General features: G+C 40.9%; 2 protein-coding genes across 2 annotated transcripts; both read left to right on the forward strand.

Annotated features, from left to right (window-relative positions):
• Window positions 1-441: 441 nt before the first annotated feature.
• On the forward strand, window positions 442-3,824 carry LMO2 (LIM domain only 2; the record flags this gene model as incomplete). Its single annotated transcript, XM_029963262.1, has 2 exons — window positions 442-662; window positions 2,840-3,824. Coding segments are annotated over 2 exons (441 nt in total), but the record flags the coding sequence as incomplete, so codon positions are not given.
• Window positions 3,825-12,957: 9,133 nt separating this feature from the next.
• Window positions 12,958-26,540, forward strand: FBXO3 (F-box protein 3). Its single transcript, XM_018081851.1, has 11 exons — window positions 12,958-13,104; window positions 15,736-15,825; window positions 16,584-16,747; window positions 18,310-18,424; window positions 19,945-20,149; window positions 20,879-20,924; window positions 22,363-22,447; window positions 23,283-23,405; window positions 23,824-23,939; window positions 24,308-24,498; window positions 25,511-26,540. Exons 1-10 carry the CDS (start codon window positions 12,995-12,997, stop codon window positions 24,493-24,495), a joined length of 1,242 nt encoding a protein of 413 aa, XP_017937340.1. The 5' UTR covers window positions 12,958-12,994; the 3' UTR covers window positions 24,496-24,498; window positions 25,511-26,540.
• Window positions 26,541-27,740: the final 1,200 nt, after the last annotated feature.

Here is a 27,740-nt window from a genome sequence, read left to right on the forward strand (position 1 = left end):
ATGCTAATATTACAATAAAGATTTGTGTGTCTAATGTGTAATCCCAAATAATTGCTTGAGTATAGAGACCCATCCCAGTGGATTCATGTCCTTGGCTAAGGCAAAAAAGAAGTCCTGCACTAACATGAGGTAAAATTCTGGCTCTATTAAAACCAGCAGTGAATCTCAAACCAGTTGGGCACTGGTCTCATCTGTTGCATTTATTCATTTCATGCTGTTCAGGGAAATGACATCCTCAGACTCAGTCTTCAAATTTACATTTCCCAATGGAAAGTGTAAAATCCCTCAGGTGCCTTTTTTAGTCCTTTAGCCCTTGGTGAGATGGAATAAAAACAAGGATATAATCCCTATTCCAACGTGTTTTATTTTGCTTTTCCTTCTCCTCACACAGATGCTTTCAGATCAGAGTTGATTTTCCAACTCCAATGATTCTCTCATTCCCTCAGGGAGCCAGTGGATGAAGTCCTCCAGATCCCCCCTTCTCTGCTGACATGTGGAGGGTGCCAGCAGAACATTGGGGACCGGTATTTCCTGAAGGCCATCGACCAGTACTGGCACGAGGACTGTCTGAGCTGCGACCTCTGTGGCTGCAGGCTCGGCGAGGTGGGGAGACGCCTCTACTACAAACTGGGCAGAAAGCTCTGCAGGAGGGACTATCTCAGGTACACAACCCACTCCTCACACCTTCAGCCCTCTCCTTCACATTTCAGCTTTGCTTGTTCATTTAGTGAGTACAGCGAGGAATAAGGAATTGATTTTTAATTGCTCTTAAGGCCTGACAGCAGCCGGGAGTGTGACGCAGCTCGCGTTTGAGATGTGGACTCATATCATACTTGTAGAATCCCAGAATGGTTGGGGTTGGAAGGGGTCTTAAAGATCATCTCGTTCCAACCCCCTGCCATGAGCAGGGACACCTTCCACTAGACCAGGTTGCTCCAAGCCCCATCCAGCACTTCCAGGGATGGGGCAGCCACAGCTTCTCTGGGCAACCTGTGCCAGGGTCTCCCCACCCTCACAGGGAACAATTCCTTGCCAGTATTTAATCTAAACCCACTCTCTTGCAGTGTGAAGCCATTCCCCCTTGTCCTGGCACTTCAAGCCCTTGTCCAAAGTCCCTCTCCAGCACTCTTGGAGCCCCTTTAGGCACTGGTAGGTGTTATAAGGTTTCCCCAGAGACGTCTCTTCTCCAGGCTGAAACCCACAGCTCTCTCAGCCTGTCTTCATAATTTTGGGTTTAATGTCCAGATGCTTTATGGTATTGCTGGGATTCTTCAGTAACTTCTAGATAAATCTAAAGATTATCTGTGTTGGTTAGATAAAAAACTTGGAGTTGTTTACAGTTAAGTCTTTAAAATCTTGTTTAAAAAAAGGCATTTTTTAATGGAAACAAAAGCATTGCTACATGTGGTGGATAAATCAGAATTATTTGATAATGTGAAGAACATAGTAAGAGCTCCTAGGACTTGGGGTTGTTGGCATCTTTTGGTCTGCACAGACATAACCCCACAGCTCCAGGTGAACCCTACAGGGTCAGTGTTGTTACTTCTTATGGGTATTTTCATTGATAACCCTCTCCCTGTCAGTTTTTCCCAAAATTTGTAAGTAGAAGGATTAGTTGGAGATTAATATATTTCATAAAAATTGGTAACAAAGGATCTTTACATTCTTGAGTACAATTAAAATGTGTTCCATTTCTTCTGGTTGTGTTCCATTTCTTCTAATGGATCCCTAACGTGTCAGGGAACAGAATAATGATATTTAATGGTATTTTTCCAGCTATTTCACTGAAGGCTGATTTACCTGCCAATAAAAACTATACCAAAATCTCAGTGGACTCCCTAATTATGCTGTTCCTGAGCTTTGCTGATGGGAATTTTGCTAAGCTGAAAGTAAGGACTAAGTTCTGCTAATGGGACCACTTGTAAATCCAGCAGTGATCCAGTGTTAATTAGACTCCCCAAATACTTTTCATCTTAAAATGGAAGCAACAGGAAGTATGGCAATACAATTAATGCATTTTCTTGCAGTGAAATTCAATCCTTTTATTTATTTAATAATGCAACAGATAATATCTTCCCCCGTTAATGAAAAATTTGGCAACCTTTGTGTAACCTTAGCATTATTTTTGTTGGGCAGAAGCGAACAGTGACATCTCCTGGTAGATGAAAGAAATTATGTTCTTTCCCTTTAATCCTTTCCTTAAACTAAGAAGCACAGCTGAAGACAAGCAACATTTATCCATGGAAAGGTAATTTGTCAATTACAGAAGTGGAAGTATTAGCAGGGCACAACTTTGTGCAATATTCTGGGGAACCTCTTCCTGAAGTGCTCAGCAAATTCAAGATAAGGTCATTGATCAGAGAAGTAAATTATATTGATAGATTTGAGGAGATTTAGATTGGATATTAGAAGAAATCCTTCCCTGTGAGGGTGGTGAGGCCCTGGCACAGGTTGCCCAGAGAAGCTGTGGCTGCCCCATCACTGGAAGTGTCCAAGGCCAAGTTGGATAGGGGTTGGAGCAACCTGGGCTAGTGGAAGGTGTCCCTGCCCATGGCAGGGGTTGGAACTGCATGGACTTTACAGTTCCTTCCAACCCAAACCATACTCTGCTTCCATGATACTGAAAGCAGGTGAGGACCTTGGATTTTCTGCTTCAGTTTTTGGTGTTGCAAAGTTTCCAGCTCTGCTCGGCAGCTTTCCTCGTCTTTTCCAAGTCTTTCTGACTCCACACTGCTATGACTAATGGCTCGAGGCACTGGGGTTGTGTCCTTGTTTTGATGTGGTTTTTCCCACCTCCCAGCAAAGGAACTCTGCTCACTCCTCTGACGTGTTGTTCCAGGCTCTTCGGCCAGGACGGGCTCTGCGCCTCCTGCGACAAGCGAATCCGGGCCTACGAGATGACCATGAGGGTGAAGGACAAGGTGTATCACCTGGAATGCTTCAAGTGTGCTGCCTGCCAGAAACACTTCTGTGTTGGGGACAGATACCTCCTCATCAACTCGGACATAGTGTGTGAACAGGACATCTACGAGTGGACTAAGATCAATGGGATGATCTAGCAAGGACGTGTCTCAAAGTCTGTCACAGACATCTCGCGGGCGATGCCGGTGCCCGGCTGCAGTGAGGAGATCGACACTGGAGCTGTGGAATTTAAAAGGGGGGGAAACACCACGGAGGCGGCCCTTTGCAGGCAGTGCCACATAGAATGTAAACTACATATAGGTGAAGGAGGGAGAGCAAAGCAATAGTAGATAGACTGACTTGTGGTGACCACATGGACAGTAAATGACATCAGCCATGGGGACAAACACAACTCCATAACCAATTCTCCCAGCTGGGAAAGAGTAGGGACTTCTGTAAAGAGATGTTATGATGTCATCACCTGCAGACTAGGATTGTGCAATTAAATTTTCTTTTTGTCTTGTTTTAATGAATTAAGTTTAGACTACAGCTCCCAAATTAGGTGTGAGGAGGAATACTGGAAGGAAAGAACCATCCCTGACGTGGTCATTCCACATGGCCTTCCACTTTGGATGGGAAAGAAAGCAGGAAGAGGGTGGGGGTTATTTTTGCATGGATTTTTTGTTTTTCCTTTGGGAATGAACAGTGCATCCTCTAGTCCCAAACTCTTCTTTTAAAAAATCCTGCTGAATAGTTGTTTTTGGGCACTGCTGTTTTGAGATGAGATGTTCCCCAGATCATTTCTATACAAATATAAATCTAAAGAGTTGTTCAACTATTTTATTAACTTAGATTATATCAATAAAATATTCGTTGTGTGTAGTAAGACTCTGCAGCTTTAATAAAAATAATGGAAGAATTAAGTGTTGTTATTCCTTTTCTTTTCTTTTCTTTTATTTTCTTTTTTTTTTTTTTTGAGTTGGGCTGGATTTTGGTTGTATTATTTATTTTCTTGTTGGGGTTCAGAGCAACCTGGTCTAGTGGAAGATGTCCCTGCCCATGGCAGGGAGTTGGAACTGGCTGATCTTTGAGGTCCCTTCCAACCCAAACCATTCTATGATTCTGTGGTATCATATTTCCTCCAACTTGTTTTCTCTAGGATAAATAGTCTAAATTCCTTCTTGCATGAAAGCTGTTTCACACCTCTGACAATCTCTATTTCTCATCTGTCTCTGTTTTTCTGATTATATGTTACCCTTTTTGAGATAGGTATCACTAGAACTGCAAGTTGTGCTCAAATACACTAAAATTTAGACCTTTTGACAGAACTGAACAAGTCCTATCCACTTAGAATATGCTTAGCATGTCCATTCCCCCCATCAGAACTAACACATCAGGAATAACACCCATACCTATGGGTATCAATTTCATTATTTTCAATAAATTTGTCACTTAAGGCATCTCCCATCCAAGTGGTAGCACAGATCAATGACAACACTTTGCATTTTACAATGGATATTCTGAGAGCTCGTTTGACTTTTCTTGATTTTGTTGCCACACCAAGTGTTGGGGACAAAACTCTTAAATCTTATTACTAGTGGAAGTGGAAACTACACATAATGAAATCATTGAAAAGTACAGTTTGAGGGCGCTGTGACTGAGCTCTTCTCCGGTGATATGCTGACCTCTGGAGGCCACAGGCAGCTGGTTGGAATTATAATTACCAGCCTAAATTCTTGCCACTAGAGGAAAGAGAGAGATGTGCAAGAGGAAAATTCAGCTATCAGCTCTCTTCATTCACAATGGCTCCTTGCAAATCTTAGATCGAGCTGGAAACAAAGTCTAAACTAATTAATTAATTAATTAATTAATTTACATGGCTTGGTGCATGTACCCAGATGACAGGTTGGCATCTGCTGATAGTACTGACTGGTGAGGGGCAGTGGGAGATAAAATGAGCTTCCCTTCGACAAAGCAAGCCATGATTTGGCTTCTCAGAGTTGCTCTCAAGAGGTTTTGAGCTACATCCTGCTCTCCTGCAGCAAGATGGTACCACTGACTCTAAAATCAGTTACACCAATATAACAACAGCACTGACATGGTCAGAATCAACAGGTATCAGTACAGGTAAGGGTTTTGACACTTTTTCCCTAAACCTTTCCCAGCGTCATTTCTAACCTTACTAGGTCATGCTGCAGAGCTGATTTTCATGATTCCTCCTCACAAAGAGGTTTGACCAAAAATTTAGTTTAAGAGGCCTCGTTAACATCTGGGCTGAGATCAGGTAAGAGTGTCAATAGTTCAGGGAGGCTTCGTGATTTACATGAACTAGACCAAGATCTGTATTTTGTTCTCACCTCAGAAGGTGTTCCCTGTGTGACTTTTGTCAAAGTAGTTAAATATTCTATTTTTCAATTACACACTTGTAGAATGCAGATATTGTCAATTATTCCATAAAATTTTTAAGATTTCCTAATGCAAATATGCTCATTTTGTGTAAGGTGTAGTTTAAACAGCAAAATTCATTTTTTTAAACCTAAATTAATGTATTTGTAAAGCAAGGATGTTGAAGGGTCCACAGTGCATATCCTTATTTTGTTATAAGACCACCAGTGTGATGCAGTCTATGTAACTTCAGAAAGCTTAGGTTGAACTGGAAAGAAGAGCCTCCTCTTGAGCAGTAACATTGCTCTAACTGTATAATTATATCAGTCTGCTGGTGGACTTTTCCCTACTGGATTCCCAACTCTTGCTCTTCGCATCCAGGAGGAGAGAGAGAGCAGATTTCTCCTGGAATTAGTGTAACCAACGCTTCACCTCTGTCCTCACCTCAGTTATGCTCCTTAGAGTAAGGAACTGGAATAACAAGAAGATAAAATATTCGAAAAACCACAGCAAAAATAAAAGCAAAGATGACTTGAACTCATGAGCAAAAAACACAAAAATCTGACTACGACTTCATCGCTGATATTCAAATGCACCATCCTTCCTGTGTTTTCACTATCAGCAGTATTTTAAAAGGCGTATCATCTGTCAAGATTTCCCTTCTTTGTCCCCATTATTCAATGTCATGGTAGGAAGATGGGAGCATTACCATCCATATCACTTTTTTAATTCCCTGCCCTTGAATAAGGGCAATAAGAGCCCTGTATAATGGAGTTTTCAGGGGAGAGAGTAAATGGGAATCGCTTGTTAATTCAATACAGGATCCAGAAGCGGTCTCTCCCCTCTCTTTTCTCAAGGTAATACTCTGCCTCCAATTGTCATTATACCCAAGAATCAAATTATTTGAATTCTGGACACATCAGCACAAAACCCAAGACTCCCTGCCAATTTTGTAGCTGCCTTGGAAGAGAACATCAGAGAGCATCACTCATTTATATGACTGCCAGCCCCAGACTGTAAATTCAGAAAACAAGAAGGCCTCAGGTGCTGCACTTTAACAGGTCTTTCTGCTCCTGAATCACCCCCACCTTAACATCCCTATCACACACAAGGTAACATTTTATCTCTGAAAGGCAAAGCTTTCAAGCATCTGCCAGGGTGAGCATCCACTTTGTGTGGCCTGGGTGTGAATTGAAAATTAGACTGTTAAGTTTATTAATTGGTATCAGTGGCTTAAGGCTTTGAAGGAGATTCATGACACTTGGGAAAATAATCTATAAAGATTTTTGTTGCTCTGAAAAGACAGTGCGGCATCAGCTTATTTCACTTGCAGCAGGTTCATCTCTTTTATAGAGCATATACTGCACTGCAGACAAAGAGAATTTTAATGGATATTGAAAAAAATTATCTATTCCTCTGTCCCACAACAACTGACAAAAAAACATAAAAAGACACAGAACAGAGAGATTGAGATATGATATCACAAAACATTTAAGGAACTATAATTAAATTAGGATTCAGAAGTCTATCAATGGGATGAAGATTAAACTGGCTGAAAGTTGAACCGTGTTTGAAGTAAGTTGTTCCCTCCTGCTGTGGGTCGCTTTGTACCAGGCTAATGAGAAGGCACATCTTGGAAAGGTCTCTAATAAATCAGCAGATCTCTGATGGTTAATTAAACATAGTTTGCAGGAGTATACACCATGTTCCATTTTCAAGTGCCTTGCAAGCATTAATTACTCAACAGCCTCTGCAGACATTTGCACTTGGGTGGTAAAAAGCCATGAACTTCTGCTAAAATAAACACATTTGGTGACATCTCTGGTGTATTCTTCAAACACAGAGCTTGACCCACCATTTCACTCTGTGTAGAAATACTCAAGCAACTCTTGAAGCCCCTGTGTTCTTCACCCACAGCAAAGGGATGATCAAAAAGCTCCTGTTAAACTGCTTCTCTATTAAAAAGTAAATTTTCAAATATTTAATTTTTCGCAGGGCGAAAAGCAGATAATGCATGAAAAAATGATATTTTTGAAAAGATTTTCAGAGTAGAGATATTTCTTTTTATAATGAAAAAATTGAATACACCTTTTGCTAGGTGCTCTGTGATCACCTCTGCTCTCTGTCTGGCATATTCTGGTTATATTTATACACTGATGTAAGACAGCAAAGCTATAACCAAAGGTGAATGGACTGCACTGATTTCTGTGGAGATGCTGGAACTGGAGGGGTAGCAAGAAGGAATGCTGCAACAGGAGTGACTAGAGCAATGGAAAGCTGTTTCTTTGTGGTGTTGAGAGAGGAATAACCTTTTAAAGCCATGACCAAGAGAACTAACCCCTTTTTTTAGTCCAGTGTGCCAGCTACCTTTCATATGATTCCTGAGATGTTTCCTCATCACAGGGCTGTAACTTCTTGGCTTGGTTGGTAAAAGCTCACAGGGGTTTGGTTTTCTCCTCTCCTCAGATGTGTGTCTCATCTCAAACAACTTTACCAATGTATTTCAGGACAGCTGTGAAGTAGTTTTGAGCTAGAGATGCTTTACTTATTTATTTACATTTTAAGAGACAATCACAATAAAGCTGAAATTCTTCTCCGATAAGACACATAGTCTTCAGTCTGACCATATCCTGAAGCATCTTAACAGCTACCCAAAGCAGCTTATCATGTTAATACCTCAATAAAAAAGACCTAAGGCCTGCAATCATCAACCTAAATACGCTTTGTAACACTGGGAAACTCTTGGTCAGTCCAAGATAATGCTCTATCATCACGTGGTTGTGATTTCTTGCAGTCCAGAGCTGTGAGTAAGCTCAAAATGAGCCGTGATGCAGTTGCCCTGGAATTCTTGGAGTTGGACCAGCAGCTTGTTTGACCCACCATGCACGAGAAGCGTGTTGTTCAGCTGATAAGAGAACTGAGAATGTGCATCAGCAAATATGGTTTGTTTATCCCATAACAACTGTTTTTGAGTAGGACGAGCAGAGAGAGGCCGGGTCTGCACTACACAGATAAGAGCTCGGACCAAAAGGACAACCAAAGGTTGCACCAGGCTTCCTGGAAGCTTCAAAAGAGAAGCTTTCGGTGGGAATGGATGACTAAGGGAATTGCAAAGGGCTTCTGGAGGCTTTTATCTGTGTGCTGCCTCTTCAAATCTAGCTCAGCACTTCAGACATTTGTTGTTGCCATCCTCTGATGAATGAGTGCACTCTGGGTTCAGGTGTTCGTAACCAAAAAACCCACCACTGCAGCCTCATCTAGCTGCCCTCCTCGTTAACAATCTCAGCTAATGACCTAAAGAGAGTGTGTGGAGGTGAAGAGTGAGCTGCTGTCTGCTTCATACAGATGTGGGAGTTTTTTAGTTCAGGAAAGAATAGCAGCAGTTTTCTCCGGGGATGCCTCATTATTCTCCATGTTCCTCAGGTAAAGAAACGCCTCCTGAGCTCCCATACAAAACAACCAAGGTCTCAGCACTTTCCACAGGATCATGAAATATTCCTCCAACCCTTGCTTTTGCTGGAGTCTTTCACACATCAGGAATCACACACAGTGAAAATGCTGGAAGTGCATGAAATTAGGAATATTCCTGAGGCTTTATTACTGCCCTTTTGGACCAAGATAAGATTGAAATTAGCAATCTTGGTCTCCTGTGGATGTAGTCAGTGCTAGTCTCTGTCAGTGTTAATCAAGCACACACAACTATGCACAAAACCTGAACACAGGTAGCAGTGCTGCTGACCTTTGATGAAGTACCGTTGATTATCCACTGAGTTACTCTTATACATTATCTGCTTAATTGCATGTGTTAGCTCTTGGAGGCAAGAATCATGCCCTTCTATGCCATCCATGCTCTGTAAAGTAAATAAACTTTGTTTTTTATACTTTCATAGGTTAATGTTTCCGTTTTTAGTAGTATTTTCTATTTGGTTTATGTGAAAGAGGATGATATGAAAAGCAAACCAACTCTGAGCTAAGCAACCCTGGGAAAGAAAAAAACTTGGCTTTGCCGGTTTGTGTCAACATTGAATCTTTCATCCAAAGAAAAAAGCCCAGTCTATCAACATTCCTCTCTAAGTGGGATTCCAAACTCTCCAAACATACATAAATATTTTAGACCCATTTCAGAGCTAAGAATCTGAGACAAAATTATTTGCTAATAACAAAAACAAGCCTGAAGTCACAGAGCACTTTGGCTCAGAGCTGGGACGACCAGAAGAGGTTTCTGACAACCTCAGGCAACTGATGTAGGCAAGAGCAACCATGTAGGGTCATTGGACAATTCCAGACAGAACTGACAGACAATTCCAGTTGCTCTGAGTCTTTCACTGTAACCACTAGATGAAGTCCATTGATTGATTCTTGGTGATTCCTTTAACTTTGTTTAACTGTGGAGCTGTCAAGGCTAATTTACCAGCCTGTGAGATTCAGGAGGAGGGTGTTTTTGCCTGGGTCCACATGGCAGTAATGAGGAAAGGATTTTTTCATGTGTTGTTTCATTCTGTGAGAAAGCAGCTCAAAGCTGTACTCTGACAGATATCCCATTTGTTACTAAAATGTCCGACAAGCTACTCTGCAATATTTAATTTATTCAGGTACACATTTCCCTGAAGTTCTGGCTCTGATCCCTTTCTCTGCCTCCCTGTCATCTTTCACATCTCATCTGAGATTCACTCCTGTGAAGCCTCAAAAAGCAATTTGTTATCAGTTCATTTGTAAATCCCCCACTTTTCAAAGGACTGCTGAACTGTCTTTATGTCTATAAGTGATTCACTGGAGTCACTGGATGACCGTAGAGCTCCCATTTTTGATTTTCTTACCCTACTCCTTCCGTGCTCTTTATTACAGCCACTCATTGTGTTCTGGGTAATTTGAGATGATCTGATTTCCAAGGAAAGGTCACCGCCTCGTTGTTCCTATAAAGCCCTGACCTTATTGCATCTTTGCCACAGTAAAGAACAAACCCAATAATAACAGTATAATAACAATACAAATTTTCTAGACCTCAGCTTCTTTCTTACTACCAATTCCCTAAGCTGCCTACTCCCCTCAAAGTCTCAGTTTTGCCCACTTTTTATTGTCCATTTAGAGCACTAAGAAGCTGATGTGAAAAGCAGACCATTCCCTGCCCAAAAACCTTAGCACATTAGTTGAATTTCAAGAGACACTCAGCACCCGGTGGTGAAGATCCCTAGTGTTTAATTTCACTAGATTTTCTATAAGTAAAAATAAATGAAGGATGCTAAAAGCCTCATCATCCTTCAAAGATTAAACATGGGATGCACGAAGCAATCTGAGAAATTTTCAGCCTGAGGAGCACCTCTGATCTATTTGGCCATTTGGGCTCTATGACTGGTGATAATGGAAGAAAAATTAGGCTCCAATTATTAAAGTGGAAAAGAACCTTTATGTCTTGAGTGAGCTGGAAAAATTCCATGATAACTTACTGGTGTCACTTTGTGCAGCTGTCAGTTACTTAATGGAGAATGCAAAGGCTGATGTGGGTACAAGATCAAAATACGGCAATTTTAAGTGGTTTTATATTTGCTTTTGGTTTTGTGGGTTTTGGTTGGTTGGTTGTTTTTTGTGAATTTTTTCTTCTGCCTCAGGAACGGGTATTTCTCTTTTACTATGTGTTTTTCACACTTGTTAGGAGATCCTTTAGGAAAGTAAAATGCTAAACCCTTGACTAACACCTCAGATCTATGCAAGTACTAGAAGCAAAACTCTCCAGGCTTTGGATCAATCTTTTGGCAAAACCTGATGGAGATAAAGAATTATAGACCTTCTCTTGGCTCTGCATTGTTAGATCTTCATGGACCACAAGCCCAAGGACAAACACAAGTAAAAGCATTTTAGTAACATTTTAATCATGCATTAGAAACAATTCTTTCTCTCAAATCAGAACAAGCTCACTAAAAGTGAGGGACATAAAAAGAATAGTTTCTATTTTTGCTGCAGCTGTTGCATATCATGTGATTTGTTTCATATAAAATGTGATCCATATATACCCTTAAGATGCAACATAGTTTTTTTTTATTTGAAGCCATTCCCCCTTGTCCTGTCACTCCAGGCCCTCTCCAGCTTTCTTGGAGCCCCTTTAGGCACTGGAAGGGGTTCTTAAGTTCTCCTGGATGCACAACCCCAACACTTCCTATTAATTCCCATCCCTTTGGTAAACAGAAAACTTCAAAGCAATGGCAAACAGTCAGCTGTTGGAAGCAGGAAGTTCCCCCTCATCTTTCAGGGATCTCCATGGTCTGATCCTACAAGAATATATCCACATGAAAATTCAGTGGTCCAAGTACTCCACTGAACACAGGTAATTTTTTCTGTTTCAGGAAAGCAAATTAAGACACTTGATCTCTTAATATTCATTAGAAGGAAAGCACAGCTTTGTGTGCATCTGTTAAGCCCCAGACTGGCAAGCTGGGCTCCTGCCAGTACCCAAACCACAAGAGCCAGACACCATCTGGGATGCTCGAGGATATGGAGACACCTGCCCAGGGTTCACAGATTGGCACAGTCAGCAAGGGCTGAGCAGCACCAGGGCAGAGACCACCAAAACCCTGGTGGTCTGAGCCCCCCACAATGCTGGGGCTCTGTCTGAGTCAAGCATCTCTACAGGACAAAGTTCAACAAAGGCAAGGTCCTACACTGGGTCGTGGCAATCCCAGACACACAGGTTGGGCTGAGAAGGGATTGAGAGCAGCCCTGCAGAGAAGGACTTGGGGGTTATGGCTGATGAAAAACTCAACATGAGCTAGCAGTGTGTGCTCACAGCTTGGAATGCCAATGGCATCCTGGGCTGCACCCAAAGAAGAGGATTTTCCCCCTTTACTCTGCTCTCGTGAGATCTGACCTGGAGAATATTGTCCAGTTCTGGTGTCCCAACATAAGAAGGACATAGAACTATTGGAGTGAGTTCAGGGGAGGCCATGGAGTTGATAAGAGGGCTGGAGCACTTTTCCTACAGAGATGGGCTGAGAAAGTTTGGGATATTCAGCCTGGAGAAGTTTGCGTGGAGATCTCAGAGCAACCTTTCAGTATCTGAACGGGACCTACAGACAAGCCAGGAACGGACTCTTTGTGAGGAACTGTAGTGGCAGGACAAGGAGTAATGGGCACAGAATGAAAGAGTGAAAATTTAGGTTACATGTTAGGATGAAATTCTTCCCGGTGAGGGTGGTGAGACACTGGCACAGGCTGCCCAGAGAAGCTGTGGATACCTCAACCCTATCGGTGTTCAAACCCAGGCTGGACAGAGCTTGGAGCAACCTGGTCTCGTGGAAGGTGCCCCCTGCCCATAGCAGAGGACAAGATGATCTTTAAAGTCCTTTCCAACCCCTTATAACGCTCTACGATTTTATGACACGTTTAACCACTGAGGCGGCACGGGGGCTGGAGGCGGCCGCCCTCCGCTGCTCGGCGGGGGTTGCACCGGGGCAACGTGCGGGACCCTGCCCGCCCCAAAGCCCCGCAGCCTGGTCGGATGCCTTTAATCCCGCCGGGGCTGAGGGCTGGGGGCTGAGGGGCTGGGGGCTGAGGCTGGGGCTGGGGCTGAGGGCTGGGGCTGAGGGCTGAGGGCTGGGGGCTGGGCTCTGAGGCTGCTGCGGGTGAGGGTGTAGCCCCGCCGCGCCCAGGGGGGCGCTGCTGGGCCGTGCCGCGCGAGCGCCGCGAGGGGCGGTGCGTCCCCGGGACGTCTCTCAAGATGGCGGCGCCCCCAGACATGGAGCCACCCGCAGCCCTGAGCCTGGAGCTGCTCCCGACCGACCCGCTGCTCCTCATCCTCAGCTTCCTCGACTACCGGGATCTGGTGAGGTACGGGCGGCTCGCGGGGCTGGCACGGGCACAGCGCTCCCGGGGCTGGGTGGGAAAAGGGTTTGGCTTCCTGCGGCGGACACGGCCTGAGCACCCCTTCCCTTCCAGCAGCTACGGGCTTTCCCCCGTTTTTTCCTTTTTTTTCCTTTTTTTTTTTTTAACAAATTGAGATGTTCCCTTTTACTGAGAGGGTGGTAAGACGCTGGCACAGGTTGCCCAGAGAAGCTGTGGCTACCCCATCCGTGGAAGTGTTCCAGGCCAGGTTGGACGGGGCTTAGAGCAACCTGGGATAGTGGAAGGCGTCCCTGCCCATGGCAGGGTTGGAATTCAACAGTCTTTAAAGTCCCTTCCAACCCAAGCCATTCTGCGATTCTGCTTTTATCTTCCCCATTATATGTTGGCTTTTTTTGTACGTAAGCGAACCAATAACTGAATTTGGGAAATCAGTAACTTTTTCCCCTAAAACTCTTGTGTATCTATGGGCAGATAAAGGGTGGTCTTGCTGCCAGGAAATATATTCCATCATGCGAATGAGCTTCTGTTTGAAGGAAGACCAAATGAAATTAATCGGTGACTTTTCAGGGAAGGAAAGTTGCAGGTGCTTCTAGGAAGAGTTGTGACTCAATAAAGATGAGTGTGGTTTTAGGTAAAACCTCACCAGTGAACTGCAGGCTCTGGCAGTGATTGAAATCACTGTTCAGTCAAGGAGGGAAGAATAATTATGAATAAAATAGAATATTGCCCAAATATGGGGGTTTGGTGTGGGGTTTTTTCCCCCTCAAAAATATTAGTCAAGAATGATAAAGACATCAGGGAAAACAAAAAAAGAGATTAAGTGTAACAAAAACTCTTAACAGTTGTTATAGATGGTCTGGTTGTAGTTGCTAATTGTGTCGTAAAGGCACTACAATTTTTGTAACTTATTTAAGAAAATAAGATGGGTTTTGCTGTGCAAAGATAGCTAAATACTGTGTAGATGTCTTATTTATAAGGTCAGTAATGGCAGTTTTGCAGAACTGGCTGTTTGTAACACTCAAAGTGTTAATTGAGGAAATCTCTAGGTTGTTTATATTTACTTAAGTGACATATATACTGTAAGCATTACAAACACTACAGTTTCCCTCTATTCCACCAGCTGGTAAATCTGGTGGTGGCCCTTAAATATTTGGTCACTTCTCAGCTTTTGCATTGTTTATGTAATTAGTGAGAATGGCTTTAATTGCACTTTTATCACATTTTAAGCCATGTGATCCTGTGATGCCTCAGTAGCTTCTTTCCTTCCAGAAATTACAGGCTTGATTGAAAAACACCAACACAACAGATTTCTGCAAGGGCTTTGACTTTGGTATATATGGACTGTCCCCCACAGCCCATATATAATATAAATATAATAATAAAACATGTAAATATAAAAAATCCCTGTGTCGTGAATGAAGTTCTTACGTATCCAGATGTCAGGGGTTGAAGTGAATGTGTTTGTGTCGTTGAGGATGCAAAGGGTAATTTCAGTACATGCAGGAGAATCACTTTGATGAGGTTGATTTTGAAATACAATTACAATTCCAGTTTAAACAGCTTACAGTGGATATGAGGGAGGAAAAAGATGTCTTGAACAGCTAGTATGAATAATTCTGTATTCTTAGTGCAAGATGCTTTGACCAGCTGTGGACTTTGGCTGATTTTACTTATAAAAGACAAGATTGAGGGTCATCTTTATCTCATTATCTAACTATGTCTTTCTTATTTACCAGTTTCTCTTCTACACTGACAACCCCCCAAAAAGTAGTAACTGAAAACTTAAGTTTGGTAACCTCATTTGGGGTCTTTAGATGTTAATCACAGCCATTCACACACATTAACTGTTAGAACAAGCTACCAGAGGAAGTGATATTTCCGCATCTAAACTGGTGGTATCTTTTGGGGAGGTTCTTCAAAGTTTAGCTGATAATTCAGCTCAAATTCATCAAACCAGGATCAACTTAAATGATTTCTGAGGGCTGTTTTAGACCTATATACTACAGGGTTTTTAATATTTCATTTGCAGTAGTGCTTTGTAGTGCAGGATGTGATTCTTTTAACTTTCTGAAGCAGCAATGCAATGGCAATAGCTGATATCTGGTTTTCATTAGGGTGACCTTGCAGTATTTATTTCCATGTTATCATCATTTGTATTTATCCTGTGTCTGTCTTTTTTTTCTGGTCATGAAGTTTGTTGTTTAAACAACTCTAAGTGGAAAGTAGCTTTGTAACATTCCAACTGTATAGTTTCTGTGGCTTACTGTGGAAAAGATTAGGTAGAGCCTGACAGTCCAGGTAAGAAAGAGATTTAAATCATAGCCAGCCAGTGCTACTGGATTGCTTGCCACTGGAGGAGTGGAGTCATGCTGGAATCCTTCAAGCAGTGTTTGTACTGGTGTAGGTCTACAGGATGACCTGCTTTACAAAATCACTTTGTAGAAAAGTAGTTCATGACTTACACAGCTCTACTGAAGACTTTTAATCATTGTAAGCACAACTCTAAAAGGCCAGCTAGCTAACTTTCAAACTCTGCATTTATTTCACTGCTCAGTGGTTATCCCTGTTTGTTTTGCTGCTCTTCTGCAATCAAATGTAATGATTTTATATTTATAGTTGCTGCTATTTAAATCGAAGACTGAATCAGCTGTCAAGCCATGATCCATTGTGGAAAAGACACTGCAAGAAATACTGGCTTATTTCAGAGTAAGTAGGGTTGTTTAAAGCCTTTTTTTCTCTAAAAATGAATTTCTAAGCTTCATGAACATGTGAGGGTTAAAAAGTTTTATGAGTGGATAGAGAAGAGTTGATGTAGAGACTTCTCAATTGTTACATTTTTATTTAGGTGTGTGAAGGTGTGCTAAATTTTGTAGCTTCAGCATTGGAGTGAGGAGTTGAAATATATCCTATGAGAGAGATGCAAGGGCTGCAACAATTTGGAGGCAAACATCCTCTGTCAGATGTTAGTCAGCACCTTTTTGACAGCCTGTCTTCCCATAGCCTGTGAGGAAAACAGAATATGCAGGAATTCCCTAAGAATGTGCACTGATCTGAAAGTCACTGAGTTCTCATTTAACTCTCTGGTTTGCTCCTTAATCCTTCTTAGTGAGTGAATAAAGGAGTTTGTGACTAATGCAGTAGATAAAAAGCCTGTGTGTAAAATGTGCTGTGAATTAGCTATTCACCAGTTCCAGAATTCACTATTATACAGAATCTGTTTAAAAGGCACTCTGTGTAAAGGAGCATTGTTTCCAAATTTTCCCCTAAGTACCCCAAATGTTTCCTAATTTGGTTCCAGCTTGCTGTTTGAATAGATGCTGGAATTAATTGAGTTTGTGTAGCTTCACATAGCACAAAGTGTTCCTGGGTTAATATTCCTGCCAAATAACAAATCCCAACTCCTTGAGTTTAGAACACGAGCTTTTCAGGCTGGTATTGAACTTATTTCCTTTGTGTCCACTTAGAGAGGAGAAAAGCCGACGGAATGAGAGCTGGAAATCCATCTTCATCAGCACCTACTCCGACCTGGGGAGGTACATCCGCTACTATGCCACCCTGAAAAAGGCCTGGGATGACCTGGTGAAATACCTGGGACAGTGGTGTCCCCGCATGATCGGCTCTTTGAAAGGTACTGTCACACCTGCCTGGCTCACCCAGCTTTGTCTTTGGTTGACTGATTTTTTTGTTTGTTTGTTAATATTTTTTAGTGTAGTAATCTCATTACTCCCAATATTATTCTGATTTTATGCATGAGGTTTTCTTAAGACCTAATTAAAACACAGTCACGCGAAAACAGGCATTTTAATCTGAAGCCAAACAAAAAGGAAGTTGTTTTTTTTTTTCCCTGTGGTCAAACAATTGGTTTTCCCTTTTTTTTTTCCCCACTTAAGATTTTATTTTCAATTTCAGTTTGTGTTTTAAGACTTGAAGTACATCCAGTGTTCTGGCTCATGAATCTTACACAGCTACAGTTGAGTTTGAGCTTTTCTGGTATAGGGACATAAAAGACTTTTAAATTTTCAACTACTCGGTTTTCTGTATGAAGTTGACTTTTAGCCCAAGATGTTTGATATAACCTGATCTGAGAAATTAAAAGACAAATGATCTCTTTCCTACTTAAATCTTGAATTTCCTTGCCTTGCTGGATAGTGCTGGATTCCTAAGTTTTGCTAAGTATTTGTGATAATAGAATATGGTTAGAACTTAATGTTTTCTTTACATTTTTGTGGAGGTGTAGCTTGAGGCTTCACTCAGGTATTCAGAACCTCTGAATTGTCAGTCAGATATTTGGTTACTAAAATAGAAAGTTGGGGGTGTTGAACAGATTTTACCACAGTTTCACTTCCAAAATCCCTCGTAAGCAGTTGTGCAGTGAAGCTTCTCTTTGTCTACAGAAAGTCAAAAATAAATTAAAATTATCAATTTCCACACTTGTAGAGCAGTGGCAGGTTTTAAATAAGACCTTTGTAAATAAACCTTTTAGATAAAATCTTTTTAATACCCTTTGTAAGTGATATTGTTTCAAACCTTTTTAATACGTTTTGTAAGGGATATTGTTTCAATGAATTTTTAAATTATGTCCTATAAATGAAACAGATAATGAACACAAAAAGGGTTTCAAAAGATTGCCAAACAAACCTTGATTGGAACAGACCATACAGGCCACCCAGTTGAATTTTGCTAGAAGTGAGGGTGTGGAAACCTGCATGTGGAGGTGTAAGAATAGTTACTCTCCGCCCCTTTCTGTTGTTGATATGAAAATCCCCTTGTTAAAACCCATTTATTGCTTCAAATTCCAGGTGAATGGTGGCTGCAGCCAACATGTCTGTGTTACTGACTGGACTGGAAACTGAGAGAGAATGATAAAAGAGTAAAATCAATATTGCCTGAAAGTTGTAACTGGGACTCAGCTCATGACAAATTCTGGGGAAAAGGTTGATTTCACTTGATAAATACTTTGTGCTGAAGTCAGACCTGTGAGGTTTCACTGGCTAGAGATTGGTGCTGTCTTAAATAATCAGTTCATGTCATCATCTCCCTTCCAGATTTATGTCATATTCATTCTGTGCCACCCAGCACACAGTAAAGTCACCAGATACTGACTTGAGTCTGTGTTCTTTTGATCAAAGCATTTACAAATTCCATGCTTTGTGTTGGAAATACTTGAAATAGCATTTCTTTTGTCCCCAGAGAGTGTGAGGGAGGAAGACCTGGATGCTGTGGAAGCGCAAATACGTTGCAAACTCCCGGATGATTATCGATGTTCATTCCGCATCCACAACGGGCAGAAGTTGGTTGTGCCTGGGTAAGGAGAGAAAACTACTCACCAAGTTATTAATTCCTGTTGTATTTCTTAGACTCCTTATTTATTAATGATGTAAAATGCCTCCTGAACAGGATAAATGAAGCATTTAAATGGGTTGTCACTGAGTCACCACTTGAGTGACACTTCTAGAAATGGCTGCCTTCTAATCTTGGAAGTAATTGAAAACACAGGATATATTTCTAATTGCTCTAATTACTCTTAAACTTCCCTGTTTCCTAGTGAAAACCTTTTTGATTTTTTGCAGTAACTCAAACTTCCAGCTGTTACGCTTTTAATCATCCCACTGTAAGTTGCTTTCCTGAAGTTTTGCTTTGTATTACAGAAGTAAATTAGCCTCTTGCACTCCTCAGACTTCATTCTTTAATACCTTTCTTTTTCTTTAAAATGGTTAGGGAATAACTTTCAAATCAGTCATATTAAGTAGAATGAAAATGTCAGTTCTGCAAATTAAGTTTTCTCAGTAGATTTTACAATTTTATGCAGTTTCAGCATAAATCAGAAATGGAAGCAATTGTCATTGTCAGGTACTCCAGGTTTCTGTGTTTGGATGTTGGCAGAATGTGCTAGTTCCAGGCATGACTTTGTAAGGAGAAAGAGGAATGGAACCTGTTGCCCAATGGGATCAGCCTATGGCACACTGACATGTGGCAGCTTGCACCTGAGTCATTGCTTTCATAACACCACTGAAAGCTCAGCATCTGCAGGAGTTTGCATCTAATTTGCCTTTCCCTGGTGTTCTCAGCAGGGAGTGTGGGTGTGGATCTATACACTGCAGACCTGTGTACTCTTCCTTTGCCAAGTGCACTGCCCTTGGGAGTTATCAGTTTGATCATGTTACCTTTTTTGATCATTCTTACATTGAGTGTATGTTGCTTGGGTTTTTTATTTTCACCCTGGCTCTCATCTAGCCCAACACTCCTATCAACATTAACCTTAGCTTCCAATGCTCACCTCCGTTCCTAATCTCTACACCTTTCTGATTAGCACTACTTTTTTCCAAATGCTTATTTTCCTCTTTTATATATGAGAAGAGAGACTGCTTTTACTGCTTCAACATCACTTTCTTACTGTCAAAACCAAATAAAAAATCCCATCCCTTGCTGTGATGCTTACACAAAGCTAGTTAAAAATTAGACAGTTGATGACCTTGCTATATCATGTTGATGAATCTTGTCTCGTTCCTGCCTCGTATGTCTGTTTATTTGTGTCTGCATGCCTTAGTTTTATACTGAAATTATAATCTCTCTGACTCAGTGGTTATTTTGCTTCTCAACCTTTTCCCTGAAGCACAGACCACCTTGCTCAGTGTAATTTTGATCACTGACTGTCCCTGTAGCAGCTTGGTATTGTTTATTCCATGGAAACATCGTGGATGCTTTGATAGTATTGAAATGAACTTGTACAAAACTGGAGATACAGATCGCTGGCTATTATTACATTTCCCAGAAGATCACAACTTTGCCTTGTGGATTTATCTTTCCTGTTTTTGCTGTTTCCAGTCTGATGGGAAGCATGGCCCTGTCCAACCACTACCGCTCCGAGGATCTGCTGGACATCGACACAGCAGCTGGAGGGTTCCAGCAGAGGCTGGGGCTGAAGCAGTGCCTGCCCCTCACCTTCTGCATCCACACTGGCCTGAGCCAATACATGGCCCTGGAGAAGGTGGAGGGACGGAATAAATACGAGATCTTCTACCAGTGTCCAGTAAGGAACATATGTTTATACTTGCCAATCTACTTTGCTAATGATTGATGGTGCCCCTTTGCGTGTTATTGGGTGTCTGAAATATTTTATGTAGCAGAAAGTGAACACTAAGAGATGATTATTAGTTTGCCCCTGAGTTACCATCTGATTATCATTGACATAAAGTTGTTAATGGCTATAGCAATTTCTATAGGTCATGACAGTGGACAAGATTCATTCTTATTGGAAGGTATCAATTTAATTTGCTCAGTTTATGGCAGGTGTGTGTATATATATGTACACACTCCCTGTTTCTGTAAGGAAGAAAAGACCTGGTGGCTTCCCTTCCACCATCCATTCACCTGAAAAAACAGTGGATGTGTAAAGGATGGTTCTTGTAAAAAAGATGGGGATCTTCATCCTGTTGTCGAGTTTGTGGCAGTTTGTTTTCAAAGCAGGTAGCAATGACATTTCTAGGGATTGTTTGATAATGGATCACTTGAAGAATGTTAAGATTCTCCTTTGTATTATGCCAAGTATTTAAACCTTCTGGTGCAGCTTGGGAACTTGGAAGGTTCCTCAAACACTTCTATTTTGGTTCATCTGTGGACAGCCCTTCTGTGTTAAGCAGCCAGATTTAGTTTTAGTGAATATTGGGAAAGTGTTCCCATTGTTATATTTCAAGTGTTGAATTTTAACCTTGTAAGTCCAATGCTCTCTTTCTAATACACCTTAAACTTTCCCTTTTAGGACCAAATGGCTCGAAATCCATCTGCTATTGTTATGTTCATTACAGGTAACAATTGAGATAAAATACTTTCTATTAAAACTTGCCCTTCTGTGTGTCTTTGGTACGAATCAGTCACTTTCTAACCTGTCCAACAAGGTGAGCAAAACCTCTGTTAGCTGTCATGGGGTGATGTCAGCGCTTATTAAATACAACACCCAAGTGGACAGAAAGATTTTATTTTCTTTTATTTTTCCCCAGTAGTTTCTGCAACCATGTGAGAGGTTGAAAAAATCTGGTATTTGTGGTTATGTAAATTTAATTCCTTTCAGTGGCAAAGAAGACATGTAACAAGTGTCACCAAAATTAATACTAAAATGTAGCCTCTCACATTTCTTATTACTGTGAGAAGCCACACTGGGCAATGCTATACCTTGGGTAGAAGGTAGTCAAACTCTTAACCACGTCAGTTTGAGGAAACCTTTTTAGGTGTTGCTGCTTGTGGGATGGTCCAACTTATTTCAAAGTATTCCACTTGGCTGGAAGGGTTAATCTTGGCTTACCACAGGGTGGAGGAGAAGCTTCACACAGCATTTCTCTTGAAGGTGGCAGGTAAATTGATCCAATTTCTCCACCTGGAGTTACTTTACACAAGGTTTGCATTTTGTAGGTTAGTGGTAGAAAGGAGGATAATAGACATGGAGTCCCTTAGACTTCCAAAAGGGCAAAGGACAGCACACAGAGCTCGTGCTCAAAGGAAGAAGTGGTAAGTACACTTAATCTAATAGGAGTGGGAGCACTTAATAACACATCAGTGAAGGTGAGGATAATAATTTCTCAGTATTTCAGCTTAAATCCAGTTTTGAATCACAAATATTGACAAACAGTTGAACTCTTCTATAGAGCTCTGTATTGCAATGCTTGGAAGATTTATGGCTGAGAAATTCTGTGTATGAAACTCTGAGAGTTAAATGTGACATCTTGAGTGTCTGCTTAGCAATCAGGCTGTTCCAAAAGAATGGCTGTGGGTGTATGAGAAGGTGTTCTCAGACAATGGCTCCAACTGTATGAAAATCCCAGGCTCTTTGGAATGACACACAGCCTTAGTCTTCTGGGATTGTAGCAGGAATGTGGAGGGTGTCGGACTTATCACTCTTTTTAAGGAGAGGAAATTCTGCACCTTGCTGGCATGTTTTTTAGAAACTATTCATATGGAAACCAAATAGTGAGACCATGATCATAATGTGAAAGTATTATAGTTAAGGAATTCTTTGTTGACTGTGTGATTTCTGGAGTGTGCACTCTTAACTCCTAATTCTCGGTTGGTTCCTGCAAATTCTCCTTGTTGGTGGGATGAACTGGAATATTGACTGACTCATCTAAGGAAGTGAGAGTTTGTTATAAAAATATTCAAAGCTTTAAACTTTTTCCTTGAGGTATTTACTGTAACGTGCTCAGTGGTACATTTGCCTGTCCTTATGAATGCTTTTTTTTCTTTGGTATGTAGGTACATCCTACTTGGAATGGTTTACATCCTATGTAAACAAAGTTGTAACTGGAGGTTATCCCATCATCAGAGACCAGATTTTCAGGTATCGTGACTGGCATTTATAACCTCAGTGCAAGGTTTTGATGCTGCTTCTAGAATTCTGACCTCTTTCCGAGTAGTTTTTGGTATCTGAGACAAAAACTGATGGTGGAGAGAGGAAAAAGCACATGAAACTTCCTGAAAATAAAGCTGTAAAACAGCAACCTCATTTTTTTAACCAGAAGTTTCAGAGCTTATAACTTTGCATTAATGGGACCAGAATTTTGCATTATAGGTGATCTGAAGTTTAGTGAACAGCAAGATATTTATTCTGTGTGCCATGAGTGTGTTGCTGTTACAGGACTGTTCTGAGTTATTAAAAAACCAATTGTGTCAGCAAATTGGTCTTAAAATGACACTTGAGTATGCAATAAACAGGACTTGATCTGGTGTTTGAATCTTCTTGCACTTGCAATTCTTCTAAATACAATCAAGAACCTTAATTCTATCTAACTGGGATGCTGTAGAACCAAGTTCTTGATCTGTAAATTAATTTGCTGTTAGAATTTCTAGGTTTTATTCTTTGAATACCAGAATGACACAACCTTATTAAACAAGTGTGTTTTCATTGACTTCAGATCAAACAATGCACCCAACTTGGTGCAAGTGTTAATGGAGTTCCAAAGAGAGGCACAACTTCTTAGGTGATGAGGAATTACATGTCATGAAGACACTGCACACGCCCATCCTTTATTTTACTGCTTAATGAAAAGTTAAAAATTACATTTAACTTAGCATCACAGTGTTCTTATTAGTAATTAACTAATTGCTTTCCATGTCTGTTTTTCTGTATTGAATATGCAGAGCTGTTTGCAGAGTTAATGTTTTCCTCTCTGTAGGTATGTGCATGATAAAGAATGTGTTGCTACCACAGAAGATATTACTGTGTCTGTGTCCACCTCTTTTCTGCCTGAACTCAGTTCTGTACATCCACCACATTATTTCTTCACTTACAGAATCAGGTAAAAATTGAATAAAATTGAATTATTTCTTTTAGCACAGGATAGATCTATGGAATCTCCAAAGCATCAGTTGTTGCAAATTTATGTCCAGCATTCAAAACAGTTCTAAAATTAATAGGATGTGCCCAACATGCTGTACTTTAATATAAAACACACTAAATTATTACCTGGTCAGGTGGTAATTGGAAAAGCACAGTGGGGTAGGGGGAAAGAAATTACAAGCAGCTCTTGTGATTTAGAAAGGGGTAAATAACAGAGTGAAGCAGGGGCATGGAGATGTATCCTGCCAACTGAGTCAGGTTACTTTACCTTAATGTGTTTTTTTTTTCCCAGCTTACTTTGAGATCCCAAGAGCACTTAAAGAATTTCTGAAGTGTGGGAAAGTAGTTTTGTAACCATTGTGTCCTTTGGCTTCTAGAATTGAAATGTCCAAAGATGCTCTTCCTGAGAAGACGTGTCAGCTGGACAGTCGATACTGGAGAATAACAAATGCCAAAGGCGATGTGGACGAAGTCCAAGGTCCTGGAGTAGTTGGTAAGTGAAAGATTGCTTTTCCTAACCTAATAGAGAGAATATTTAATGTATTTATTAGGAAAATTCTGTTATTAGTTGTTGGTCAGGGTAGTAGTTTTATGGTGTGTATCAAAATCATTTTGTATGCTTCCATCTGTTTTGGCTTTAAAGTTGGTTTGTAAGGGATATCTGAACATCCTGCTACTTAACTGCTCTTCAGACAGTTTGGTTTTTTTTTAATATCAATAATTGCTGAAAGTCATTTATGCATCCCCTGGAATATAAAATGAGCTGCCTGATTATGTTGTGGAGTGCAAGTGCTTTAGCAAACTGCTAAATTGTAGTTCTACTTCAGTCCTTACCATTTTGATTTAATATTTTACCAACAGGGGAGTTTCCAATTATCAGTCCAGGGAGAGTCTATGAGTACACCAGCTGTACTACGTTTTCCACAACATCTGGATACATGGAGGGCTATTACACCTTCCATTGCCTCTACTACAAGGACAGATTCTTTAATGTCACAATTCCCAGATTTCATATGGTGTGTCCAACATTCAAGGTGTCTACAGCATGAATGGTAAGTGGAGATGCAGTTTTCAAAACAGCTCCAAACAGACCATGAATGATATTTCAGATATTTTGCCTACAAAGATGATATTGCAGGAGCTGTTTGGATTTCAGAGTTCTTTAAGAGGTTCTTTCTTGAAAGGCTTTTTGAAGTGTGGTCTGTATGACCACGCTCATCTGTTTTAGCTTTAATAACATGTCTGCTTTTTTCAGACAAGTTCCAGTTAATGGCAGTTTAAAAGCTGTACAGTCTGTGTGATGTTCATTAGTTCTTGCTGAAAGTGCATTTCATAAAGTAACTTTGCAAATCACCAAGATGATTCACTTGCTGTTAATTATAATGTAATTTTAGTTTGGAGATTGCAAGTTAATTGTATCATTTCTCCCTTTTCTTTGGCACATTTAGAGAAGAATCCTTGATGTATTTTATTCCTAGTTTTTGTGCAAGCACTGAGTCTTTCCTCAGGGGTAGGCATTGTGCACTTTCTCACGTTTATCCCAGGATTTGAGACACTCATTCCCTGTGGCTCTAACAGGAGGTGCCAGCAGATGTCGTGCTTCTAACAGAAAGTGACATCTCTTAACTCTTGCTCACAGTTTTGGGAGCTGAAACCTCCTTCCCTTCAGATGACTGTAAAAATAATTTGCTTTTCTCTGTTGCTTTACCTCTGTTTTAAAGGTAGCAGTGATCCTTTTGCTTTTAAAATAAATAAAAGACAACCTAAGCCACCAAGAAAATAAATAGAGCTGAGATACTGAATTGGGGCTTACATAGTGGTAGGTTTGGAATGATGAAACCTAATGGAGATTTACTGAGTTAAAGGTCAAGTAACTTGGTAAAATGATCTCTTTTGCAAATTAAACTCAGTAATTGTAAGGAGCTGGTTTCAGGACACGGATCTCAATGTTTGCTTCAGTTCATCGACGTGATAATGCAGATCAGATTTCTCTAGGCAGTTGTTGGTGCTTTCTTATAACTGAAGAGAAGGTTTTAATTAAACCATGGGTGTGTTTTGTATTAGGAAACAAATCCTAATGAGCCTGCAGTGGATGAAGACGAAGATTCCACAGCCACAGATGACACTAAAGATCGACCCAGGGTGTTGGACATTCCTGAGCCCTCTGGGTGCTGCCCACATCGTACCTGATGGGATTTCTCCCAGACTGTTTCTGGAAAGCTTCTGGAGCTGAACTCTTTGGGGCTAGTGCATAAGAATATTTCTGACAATTGTAAATGAACTCTCTGTTGCACATCAGGGCAACTAGCATGAATGTTGGTGCCAGTTCCAAGATCCATTAGAGTATAACTTTTTTTTTCCCTAGTTTGGAAACGGGAGTGGAGGGAGGGGACAGAGGGAGGGAAAGGAAGAGAAAGGTGTTTGGGCTTTGTCCACTTTTTTCTGAAGTGTGAAACAGCTTGATAGTCCAAGGTAATCATATCTTACATTTTTTAAACTATTGCCTATTTATGATCATACTGGAAATAAGGTGTGGGGGGTTTGTTTTTGTACAAGCATTTAAAATTAGCATTTAAAATCAGCAATAGACAAGATGGCAAAAAAGGCATATCCTATTGTCCTTGCTCATGAGTTTCTGCTCTGAATAACTAAGAATGAAATTTGCAGTTTGGTCTGTATATCCTGTTTGGGTGAGTTTAGGTGCTCTTATGCTATTTTTTCTTTTAAATCAACATAGGAATAGCAGAAAATTCTGGTCATCAAATGCATAAATTAGGAGTGAAACTGGCCTTATTTTTAGACAATCTGTTTGTCAGCTTAATTTTATGCTAAGTGACTCTGGTTGGATAATGCCTCTGGGAATGTAGTGTCCATGCATAAATCTGCCACTTGTTGACCAAGAAACTTCTCAATGACTACAAAGGATGGATTTGTAAATATATTTTGAGGTTTTTTTTTCTTTATATGATGTTTGCTGTTGTCATAGGTGACCAATTTATGTTAAGTATATTTCCCTAAATCCTCTGGATTTTTGTAACTACAAAATAAAAATAAAAAAAAAAAAAGAAAAGAAAAAAAAGAGAGGAGCCTGACAGAACACTAGATGACTAGAAACTTTATATTTAAAGAAGTATCTGTTTGGTTTATCAGTTTTACTTTGTTTCTGTTGTCATTAATAAACAATTTAACTGCCTCCTTCGCTCTCAAGGTCTACATGGGACTGTTCTTGCCAAAATTTGGGCAATAATTATGTGACAGCAGTGCTGGAGTAATTTCTTTTTGACAGGCAGAATTAGTAGCTCCTATGAGGGGAGAAAAAAATATTGTGGTTCCAGCTCAAAGTTTCCATTATTGACTAATTGCAGCTTTTTTTTTAACAAGTCCAGGTATTGGACTCTCCATGTGCTCAGCTTTCTGAAGTGCCACACAGCACTTCCACAAGGTAGATATTGAGTATGATCCCTACAGCAGGCATTCAGGTGGAACATCTAGAGAGGCAAAACCAACTTCTGTTGTCCCTCACAGGAGTGAGAATTGCTGGAGTGGTTCCAAAATATTGCCATTGTGAGTATGCTGTGTATTAGCTGGGAAGGGAAGATGTGGTCTAATGCCTTTTCACAGAAATTTCATCAAGGATCAGTGAAAAAAGGTTTTAGTGGGACTAGAACTTTCTCCAGGGCTGTCAGTCTGTTGTGTCTTTTTAAGGACAAGATAACCTTCATGGTTGGAGGCCTTTCCTGGGAGGATTCCTACCAGGATCTGTATGTTCTAGTTCAGTGGAATCAGCATGAGACTCTGCACAACCCTTGGAAATTTCACTCTTGGTTTTTTGTTTTGGTTTTTTTTTTTTAGGGAGTGGTTCTCCTTGGGTTGTTAAAGATGAGCTGTAATAATTGCTGTCTGTGGGAGAAGTCATGATACAGGACAGTGCTGTTCTCTCAGCTGCAGTGGGGGGGGGTGAGGCCTCTGCTGGTGGCCAGGGGTGTCAGTGGAGTGAAGAGGGAAGCAGAGAAGTGGCAGGTTGCTGTTACTGCTCCAAACAGTTTGTGTTTGTGACAGGGAGGTTATTTCTTTGCTCCAGGCAGCTATTTTAGCACAGGGCGTATTCGCCCGGAGCTGCCAAAAGCGTTGTAGCTCTTTAGGATGTGCATTTGAGGTGGGGCTGAAGGCAGTGCCTCTCCCCATCCCACCCAAAACTGAAAAGGTAATGCCAGGGAGGAGTGAATCACAGAATCCCAGGATCGATGTGAAGTGAAAAAGAGCAGCCAAGACCGTTGAGGAAAACAAGGAGTTG

Source organism: Manacus vitellinus, unplaced genomic scaffold (genome assembly GCF_001715985.3).
Source record: "Manacus vitellinus isolate BGI_N305 unplaced genomic scaffold, ASM171598v3 scaffold_57_pilon, whole genome shotgun sequence".
NCBI classification, from domain to species: domain Eukaryota; kingdom Metazoa; phylum Chordata; class Aves; order Passeriformes; family Pipridae; genus Manacus; species Manacus vitellinus.

Coding starts and splice junctions, on each gene's coding strand:
- FBXO3 (XM_018081851.1), top strand. CDS start 12,995: ATGGCGGCGCCCCCAGACATGGAGCCACCCGCAGCCCTGAGCCTGGAG. Junction 13,105..15,735: donor GACTACCGGGATCTGGTGAG/GTACGGGCGGCT, acceptor TTATATTTATAG/TTGCTGCTATTTAAATCGAA. Junction 16,748..18,309: donor CATGATCGGCTCTTTGAAAG/GTACTGTCACAC, acceptor TTTTGTCCCCAG/AGAGTGTGAGGGAGGAAGAC.